General features: G+C 38.0%; 1 protein-coding gene across 1 annotated transcript; it reads left to right on the top strand.

Moving 5' to 3' along the window:
* Nucleotides 1–295: 295 nt before the first annotated feature.
* On the top strand, nucleotides 296–7,481 carry LOC127788986 (TOM1-like protein 6). Its single transcript, XM_052317707.1, has 9 exons — nucleotides 296–641; nucleotides 1,466–1,544; nucleotides 1,692–1,790; nucleotides 4,060–4,173; nucleotides 4,629–4,792; nucleotides 4,887–4,968; nucleotides 5,052–5,137; nucleotides 5,265–5,546; nucleotides 6,329–7,481. The coding sequence occupies exons 1-9, from the start codon at nucleotides 478–480 to the stop codon at nucleotides 7,227–7,229; spliced, it is 1,971 nt and encodes a 656-aa protein (XP_052173667.1). The 5' UTR covers nucleotides 296–477; the 3' UTR covers nucleotides 7,230–7,481.
* Nucleotides 7,482–10,135: the final 2,654 nt, after the last annotated feature.

Raw genomic sequence — 10,135 nt, 5'->3', positions numbered from 1 at the left:
CTAAAGGTGATGAAATATATTTTTATAATTAAATTTATAATTAAAAACATAGTTTCTGTGATTAAAATAAGAGAGAGAAAGGGAAAATAGGATAAAATAATTTTTTAATCTATTTTTTAAATAACATGGGCGATTATTGTTGTTTTCCAAACTTAAAGAACAATCTCCGCAACAAAAGGAAATTGGATGATATGATTATTACAAAGGACTCTTATAATTAATATGCTCAAAAAGAAAATATAAATTAAAAAAAAAAAGGACAAAAGGGACAATAGAAGGAAGAATAGAAGGAAAGAGTCTATGGGGTTTTCTTGGAAAATGTCATTCCAAGCATATTTGCAGGGAAAGGTGATCATGATGTTTTAGGAACCCTTTCTCGTTTACTTTTCTGCTCTGCAAACAAGAAGACGCCATTACCATCTTTTCCGTTTCTGTGAGAACCTGAGCGAAAGTTTTTCAGAGGAAGAAACAGAGAAAATGATTCCATCGTTGTCGTTATCATCATCTTCATCATCTTCATCTTCATCATCTTCTTCTTATTCGGCTACCGTTGGAGTCGAGAAGGCGACGAGCCACCTTCTAATCGGCCCCGATTGGACTATGAACATGGATATTTGTGATTCCATCAATTCTAACCATTGGTACCTAATAATATTCTTTAACTCTCTTTATCTTTACTTTTATTTTTCTTTTTCAAGTTGACTTTTTCCTTTGGGTAAAGTTCTCGAGATAGATTGGTGTTCGTGTTTCGTTCTTGTTCCAATTTTTGCCCCTATGGATATGCTTGTATATATCTGCTATGTAGTTGGAATTAGATGGTTGGTTTCTGAATTGTTTGGAGTCAGCTGATGACACAAACACCCCCACCCCCCTTCCGGCGGGGAGTTTTCAACTTCGAAGTTCCTAAGGATGAATTTTGATTCAACTCTTTATATCTTTTAGTTTTCCTTTGATTTATAGCTAAAAACAAATCAAGGACAACAAACGAAGATTGGAGGCATATGTATTTAGCCCCTCTGCTGTTGCTGTTTGAAAGCTAAAAAGTTCCCCCCGTTTGGAGATGATTATGGAACAATTAGGGCTTATATTCTGCAAGCGTTTTTAAATTTCTTTTCTTCCAGTCCCTCTCAAAAAAATAAAAAAATAAAATAGATAGAAGATGTAATCGAGTGGTTGAGTCCTGAGAGTGCGAACTTTTTATGCTGTGGTTGGATATTAGATTTATAATGACAAAGAAACAGAACAGAAAAAGATGTCATTAAAACGTATTAGTCATTGATTCCTTTCACTTTCTTTAACTTGAATTGTCTTAGTTCTAAACTTAGAACATAGCAATACATCAAATACAATGGAGCACAGGATTAAATTTTACCATAAATTCTGATTTGTGTTACCTATTACTGAACTCAGCTACTTAGAATAATCTCTGTCATGGTTTCAAGTGATTGTTTGTTAAATTACTCAGGGATGCGAAAGATGTCATTAAAGCTGTGAAGAAAAGGCTGCAGCATAAGAACCCTAAAGTTCAACTACTTGCCTTGACGGTACCTTTTTTGCAGCCCTTTCCTGTTGAATTGTATTGGTACATTCATTTTTTTCCCGTTTAGCAACTATAGGTCATGTCTAGACAATTAGTCAAGATTTGCTGTGACCTATCTTTCTAATCCATTTACAATTTGACACACTTGTAGCTTCTCGAAGCAATGGTAAATAACTGCGGTGAGTATGTTCATTTTCAAATTGCTGAGAGGAACATTCTTCAGGAGATGGTCAAAATTGTGAAAAAGAAGGTAAGGTTCCCTTGTCTATTTGTTTAGGATATTAGCTAAATACAAGCTGTCTGGTGTTCTTTGATTCACTTTTGGAAGGTTTAACTGCACACATATCTATCTTTTCTTTGGAATTCATTCTGTTGTTCTCTTTGGTGCCACTACATAATTAATAATTATTCAGTACTTATTAAAAAGAAATAGTTGGTTGATTTATGTGATTTTTTGCCTACTTTTATTTTATTTATTTGGTTAAGCCAATCTGATTTCACCTGCTATTTTGGTATGCTTGTGTACTAAAAGCTGGAAGTGATTCTTCAATGCATGTCAATACACTAATCTCTCCTATAATTCATGCACGTATGTCTTCTAATATTTCATTTAAATGGTCTGGTTTCTCTAAATAATAAAATTTACACATTCAAGACATTGTTTACTAAGCTCAAATCAGCTGTATGTAGCTTGAAGGTTTTCCATTATAAATACCCGTTACACTGTATTTATGGAATTGATTATGTACCTCACCCATCTGATGTTCTTTTCTTCATAGCTGTTTATTATGCATGTAATCATTTGCAAATAGTGGAATTACTATGCTTGGAAAGAAAATCTGGAAGATAGTATTTGGTGGTTACTGTTTATGTGCTCCATGTACAGGATCTTTAGTTAATTTATGGTTCTCATCTCAAGGTTTCATAACTTGTGATTAAGATGGATTCAATGAAATTGGTAGGCTAAAGGATTCCAAACAAGGTCGCTGCAGTTGTTTGTGGATTTTATTTTTGATCTGGCTTTGAATTTCATGTTTGATGTATTCATATTTGAAATATTTATTCCACAGCTATTTCTGTGGAACAACCTGCCCTTCATTTTTTCTTCTCCAATACATTTCTTAGATGTTTTCCTCTACGGAAAGAGTATAAAAGTTTCAACAAATGAATCAACAAATCTCTTAGTTACTTTTTGTTCGGGCATGCTAGCTTATTGAGTGTTTATTGGATTAATCTAGCAAATATAATATCGGTGCTACCACTTGCTCTCTAAATTCTCTTAAACTCAAGCATACTTTGGTTTGGACAAACTGAATGGATCCCAGAGTAGGGAGGTTAGGGCTAATGTTCTGGAGTAGAAAGGCTGAAGATGTTCTAGTTGTCAAGTAGGATAAAGCTGCACTATTTCATTTAACATTACTCTGGGGAAAAAATAAGAAAAAGGAGAAAAAAGTAGCTATATCATATGGAAATATCTTGCTGATCTGAATTCTCATGTGCTTTTGTCTCCTTACTGTTTGGGATTTTATTTGTTTTGTTTTAAAGGTAACTTTCCTTTCCAATGTCATCTTAGTGACCACAATTATCTTCTAGGTGAATTTTGTTGTCGTGGAGAGTAATACCTGGATCAGCTCTTATAAATCTCTTGTTTTTGTGATTGGTTGAATTCTCCAATAGGGTTCAGTTCAAATGGAGTTGAAATGGTTAAAATTACATCAACTTTTGCATATAAAATGCAACAACAATATATCAAGCCTTTTATCCCACTATGTGAGGGTAGCGACATGAATTTTAGCTCACTAATCAATTTCTATCTATGGCCTTATTTTCTAAGAATCTTATAACTTATATCATACTTTAAGTGTCTCCCACCAATTTTTTTCTTGGTCTGCAATCTTCGCATATAACATGTTCAATTTACTTTTTAGTTTCATAAATTGTGTTTAAAGATTTAGATAAAGAATGATTTCACTTTTGCTGTCTTCCATTGGCCAAAATTGTATCCTTGTGAATAATAGTGTTTGTCCCAAATGAAACTAACTATAGCCAAACATTGGTTAAGTTTCCGCTAAAGGTTAAAGCTGCTTTGCTGTAATTGTTTGGCAGATCATGTTGTATACCCAAACTTGAATGCAAATCTGAAAATTTTGAGGGTAATAGGCAGTTCCAGTACATTTTCGTATAGTGTTCCCACAGCCTTTTTATTTTGTTTTATTGCTTTTATTGGCAAGAAACACTTGCTTTCTTTCTTAATGCTAGTTTTTCTATTCTGTAATTTACAATATTTGTCATTTCAGTAAAATGCATAGTATTTACCATTTACCTTCTTTTAAGCATTGTTATGTTAGTGAATCATGTTTAAGTTCTTTGTGTTGTCTTCTTTTGAGTACTTTCAATCAATTATAGTTTGTCATAAATGTGGCCTTCTTTTTACACCATTCAGTGAGATGTTTGCTTAGCTTCTTGTTGAGAAGTTATGCCTCTAAAAGTCTTTTTTTGTTTTTTAATGGTCTTTGTAGACAGATATGCATGTAAGGGATAAAATCTTGGTACTCCTGGATTTTTGGCAAGAAGCATTTGGTGGCCTTGGAGGAAAATATCCCCAATATTACTGGGCATATGAGGATCTGAGAGTAAGCATGGACTTAATATAGCGGTCATTTTATTGATTCTGGCACTTAATTGTTTTCATGGAGTTGACTTCTTTGCTTGGTATGATTGCCAAGATGCAAGTAGTTTGCTGGATCGAAGACAAAAACATAATGGACTGACAAGTCATGTGCATTCCATGATGAGTAGTGTGGGCTCTGATAATGTGTCTCATATATTGATTTGGCCTAAGGAGAGTGAATATTATGATATTTCTGATGAGAAGTATATTCTTTCTAAACTACAGTTCGAAATTTGAAGAGTAATTCATTATTGTTTTGGAACTACATGTCCAGCCCAAGACAATAATGTGTCAGCTCTCTGTTCTGCAGTTTTTGGACCCTTCTCAAATCAGAAAATTGCATATGTTGTTGAATATGAAAGTATATGGTAATTATTAATTAAATTTTATTGTATGGTTATATTGTTCACGTGACAGCGTTCTGGAGTTGTATTTCCCCAGCGCTCATTAGATGCAGCTCCAATAATTACACCACCTGTTGCCCAGTCAACTTTCAGACATCCTCAGGCAGGTTATGGTATGCCAAGCAATTCTTCAACTAGGCTTGATCAAGCCATGGCAGCTGAGATGGAAACTTTAAGGTGAGAATTTGAATTTGGTTGCACACATTCAATCTTGCATCTTGAGGTTCTCTGCTATATGTCCAATGCGATTTATTATCTTCATTGTTCGTAGTTTGTCAAACATAAATTCTTTGCGGAATGTTCTGGATCTCTTGGCTGACATGCTGCAAGCTGTGAATCCAACTGATCGAGCTGTACGTGCACTGCCTCTAGTACTACTATGTTCACTTCAGCTTACTCATTTAAACCTCACCCTTTATGTCTTTCATCCTTGTAGTCTGTGAAAGATGAAGTAATAGTTGACCTTGTCAGCCAGTGCCGTTCCAACCAGAAGAGGTTGATGCAGATGTTGACAACGACTGGGTATGTTCTGATTGTCATTTTAGTTAGTTTAGCCTTTGCTTTGTTTGTTTGCTTTCTTCTGTCAGCACATTGACTTGTAATGGATTTCCTACATGTTTGTGCTTGTGATTGTGGCTGTCTGTGCCAGGGATGAAGAACTTCTCAGTCACGGTCTTGAACTAAATGACAGCATGCAGAGTGTGCTTGCAAAGCATGATGCTATAGCTTCCGGTTCCCCCTTACCAACCCAAGTAACAAATCTGAATGCCGAAAATCTGGCTGCACCCCAATCAAGCTTGAAACCTGGAGAAGTTAAAGAAACCATCCAAACACCTATTGCTAACCCCTCGGCCCCTGTAGTTGCTTCAATGAGAGGCCAGATTGCGGAAGAGGAAGATGAGGAAGATGATTTTACACAGTTAGCTCGAAGGTTGGTCTCATACTTGTTTATTGTTAATCATGTATTCCTGTCTGTTAGCAGAAGTTGCATTGAAATATTAGTGCACATCACACATGCACAGCAAGATCTGAGGATCTTGACATTTGTTTCTATAATATGGCAGTCTAGAAGAATGGATGTATTAGGGATAGCAATAGAACATGTTTGATGTGGGTTCTTAATGAACTCTACTCCACTTATAATGTGAAAAGCCCTACTCATAACTAACCTTGAACTTGCAATGGCTTGAACCCCCTCAACTGTCCCCCTTTGTGCCAAAACTCCCCTACCTTGTCTGACCTAATTTAGTTGAATGGTTGTGGTTAGCTAAACTCTATATAAAATTTTAAAAAGAATGTTGTAATGCAAATTATAATAACATATCATGATAACTAGCAGTACTTTAGCAGCCTTTGACAGGGTAAGCTAAACCCTACTTGCATATTTCTCATGTCAGGTTACATATTTCTTCTCGTAACCCTATCCAAAATCATCTTGGGTTAAGATAAACCCTGCTGTGAACCGTATTATTTAGTACTAATAGCTGTTGCTGTAGGCCCACATGTTTTTGAGCGAAGTTACTATCCCTTAGGCCTTGAATTTTAATTGTGGTCAGCTCATATTTTTGCTTGGTAGAGCATTGCAAGGTGTCCCACTCTCACCACTTCTCTGTTCAAGTAAAAAGAATATTTTACCTTTTCCCACAATTTGGCATGGCGGATGTATTGTTGTATTCTGGTTCATGATATGTGTTTCATGGTTTATGGATGCAGGCATTCCAAACCACCGACAACCATTTCTCAAGACACATCCACCAGTAATAGTCATCATGATGCCTTGGGGAATGCAAACGACAATGCAGTATCACCACCTATTCAAGCCGCTGCTACAGCCCCCGTCACAAGCAATGCATTAACTCTGGTTGACCCACCTGTACCTATTAGGGCCACAAAAGAGCAAGACATTATAGACCTTTTGAGTATCACATTGTCAACTGCTACAGATTCTCTTCAAACCCCTGACAGTACTCCTGCAGATTCTTCGCAGAACATTCATCAAGCATCTATTTCTGGCACCACACAAGAGCATCCCTATTCTTCCCATCCTCATCCTGTTGGCCATGCACAACTGCCCTTAAACAGTTATGTTGTCCCCTGGGCCCAGCCCCAACCTCAACCCCAAACCCAAACCCAGTTACATCCTCAACCTCAGTCTCAGTTCTACCCCCAACAACGATCACAATCCCAACCACAGCCCCAATATCAATCGGAACACTACCCCCAGCCCCAGATGCAGTCCCAAACACGACCCCAATATCCCCAATATTCGTCAGGCTACATTCCTCCTCCATGGGCACCTACACCTGGTTACTATAGCAACCAGAACAATTTATCTCCACTACCCCACAATTTTCCAACCCCGCAAACCAACACCCCCTCATCTTATAGAACCGTGCAAGTTAGCAGGCCATTGAACTCATTCCCTACGAAGGAAGAGACAAGGGTAACCACCACCCCTGCAGCTGCAGGATCTAAACCATTTGTTCCCTCCTACAGGTTGTTTGAAGATCTTAATGTTCTTGGCAATGGAGATGGGCGATTCAAGATGACAAGCAGCACAATGCCAAGCTTATCAGGAGCCTCCAGCCATAGTATGGTGGGTGGAAGGAAGTGATTATGATTCACTGTAAAATATATTGGTTTTTCGCATAGGTAGTTCCGATGCAAACATATCATGTGTTACATCTATCAAGTCGGTATATATTTGTCTGTTTCATCTGCACTTGTGTTACATTGACCGCAGAATCATGGATGGGCTTGCATCATCACCATTGTTGTAGTAGTTGCTGGCTGTTGTTGTAATAATGACTTTATATTGATACTCTTGGCGAGAGGAAATTTGATTCTGGTCCTCGGTCCATTCTGCTGTTTGTGAGGTTATGGTGATATTGATATTGGATTATTAAACTTAGTTTATGACTGAAAGATTACATACAGGTTTACTTTGTGAGAATAACATAATAAGATGATATTTGCATTCATGTCCGAAATTGATGGTGGACACGTCTTGTTTAAAACCAAACTTAAAATATTTAAATAAAGTAATGCTATTTATCTATAATGAATAAAAAAGAAAATAGCAGACCTAGGGGAAGCATAAAAAAGAAAATAGCGGACCGAAAGTGACCTTGCAAGACTCGATATAAATCATCCATTTGCAAGACTCGATATAAATCATCCATATGCATCTACAAATAAGACCATGCCATAGGAGATTTTATTGTTATACCTTTCGATGAATGTTGGTGTCGGATATCCAACACGGTGGCCGTTCATTTTTTATCTAGCTACCTCCTACGAACTCGTAATAATCGGGTGACCAACTCGCCTCCTCAAATGCGAAGGACCTAGTTGGTCCACACCTGAGCCGCCTTGGAACCCTCCAACGAAGTTGTGTTAGGACCCTCTCGATGGAGGTGGCCCAAACCTATACATGGTCCCCTTTTTGGGTTATATGGTGGCTGTCCAACAGCCTATCTATGAGGGAGAAGATGAAGAGGATTTTGCACTGGCCAAGCTCAGAGCAAGAGGGAGCTTTAGTCGCAACAATAGAAGAAGAATAAAAAGCTAATATCAAGAGTAGAAGAAAAAGAAAGAGAAAAAGAAAATGGAGAGGAGCAGCTCATGCACGACCAGCCATGTCAAACCTTCCAAAATCCAATTTCCTTCCTTTTGCTTATCGTCCACGCCTCTCTCTCTCTCTCTCTCCCATGCTCGCTCAAATCATTAGTATAAGACCATTTAATGCTCTGATGCAACCAAGAGGTGGAGAATTAATGGCAGAAACGGTCGGATCACACGACATACTCAGTCAACCGCTTTAGGCAGTCAACCGATTGATCGCATAAGAGCATCGGTCAACTAACTCTTACCAGCCATGCTCTAGCTTTGTCATTTTGCACTTTAGCTTTGCTATTAACTCTTAAGAGCCTTTCCACTAACCATTAATGGAACCAAGGCCCCATTAACACTTAATAGCGTGCCCTACTAACTGTTAGCAGTCTCCCATATCCAAAGACTCATGTGTCCAACACATAGTTGTTAGAATAGAAGTGCTATGGCACACACCAAGAGGGGGGGTGAATTGGTATATTAAAAATTCTTTTGATAAATAGAGATGTCGTTTGTGAAGACCACGACTTCGTTTAAACTTCAAGACCTTGAAATTGTTAGTGCAGGTGCTCTAGACCCAATCAGATTGGGCATGTTGTACATTGACAATTGTAATCATGTTTATTATTTGAAAAGGAATTGTTCAAATTTACAAGAAGTCATTCCATTAGTTTTTTGTTATTATTGTAATAACCGAATAAAACTAGATAGAAGTCTATATGATGTATACTGTGAATAATCTATAAAGATGTGAGATGATGCATCACAGTTTCTAGACATCATTAAACGTCCCAAGTCGTAGCAATGTTAAGAATGGACATTGACAATTGCGGTAAGACTTGTATGTGCTATGTTTTTGCTATGTGATAGCAATGGGGGTCTCACACCCATAGGCATGTGGATGCTTAGACAAGTACATAGGTGACCAATGTTGGAGAACGTGTCACTGGACATGACTCGCCATGAGAATCCATTTTGGTTATATATTGATGGTATTCTCATACGAGATGGGTGTAACTAATTTTTGGACGTGAGGTTGTCACGGTCATCTCATAAGAAGACCGGTATGCTTTGACATCGTTTCGATGGGCCTAGACAAAGACTGCATGTGGGCGATCGTTGGGTATATCGTGATGCTTATGGAGATGGGTGCATAGCCAAGATGGGACTCGTCTATCCCTTTGTAATACCCGGTATTAAATAATAAGAGAATTTTTGAAGTTATGGGTCAAAATGATATTTAGCAAAGTTTCGGGCCTAAGTGCAATATTCGAAACGAAAGAAGAATGACTAAGTTAAGATGAGCCAATTAACGAGAAATGGCACAGTTAGACGATATTTGATAAAAATCAGGGATTTTCAAAGGTTTGAAGTCAAAAGCACGCAATTAGGAGAGTTCGGGCAAAAGTGCAGATTTTGCAAAATATCAGAGGGAGGTCGAATCGACGAATTTTTTAGAAATTTCTAAAGGAAATAGAAAATATAGAACTTGAGGGTCGTTGTGGTATATTTAGAAAGATCAGGGACTCAAAGAAAAGGGCCAAAATGTCAAATGAAGAAAAAAGGGGGGTGAAAATGCAATTTTGAAAAACTTGCATAGTGGGAACGCGACCACGGCACATGGCCGCCGGAAGCCGCCTCTGGAGGCGTCGGGAAGCTCGCCTAAGGGTGCTAGGGTGATCTGCAGGTGATGATGAAGCTTCAGGGGGTGGCCATTGGCCGAGCACGGCGGCGAAGTGACCGGAAATGATGGCCAAAAATATTTCCGATTTGGCCGAATTTTTCGAGGGATCTAGCGCTTGATTTGGTGTTTCTCGATTGGTTTAGAGGCTAGATTTGGGTTTAAGGGATAAGGACGAGCAAGATAGGGTGGGGAATCGGGTAAAAATCGAGTATAAAATGAGGTTT

This window comes from Diospyros lotus, chromosome 13 (assembly GCF_014633365.1).
Source record: "Diospyros lotus cultivar Yz01 chromosome 13, ASM1463336v1, whole genome shotgun sequence".
Classification (NCBI taxonomy): Eukaryota; Viridiplantae; Streptophyta; class Magnoliopsida; order Ericales; family Ebenaceae; genus Diospyros; species Diospyros lotus.
Note: the sequence above shows the minus strand (reverse complement) of the source record. Positions and strands in the feature narration are given on the sequence as shown.

Coding starts and splice junctions, on each gene's coding strand:
- LOC127788986 (XM_052317707.1), top strand. CDS start 478: ATGATTCCATCGTTGTCGTTATCATCATCTTCATCATCTTCATCTTCA. Junction 4,793..4,886: donor GCTGAGATGGAAACTTTAAG/GTGAGAATTTGA, acceptor CATTGTTCGTAG/TTTGTCAAACATAAATTCTT. Junction 5,138..5,264: donor CAGATGTTGACAACGACTGG/GTATGTTCTGAT, acceptor TGTCTGTGCCAG/GGATGAAGAACTTCTCAGTC.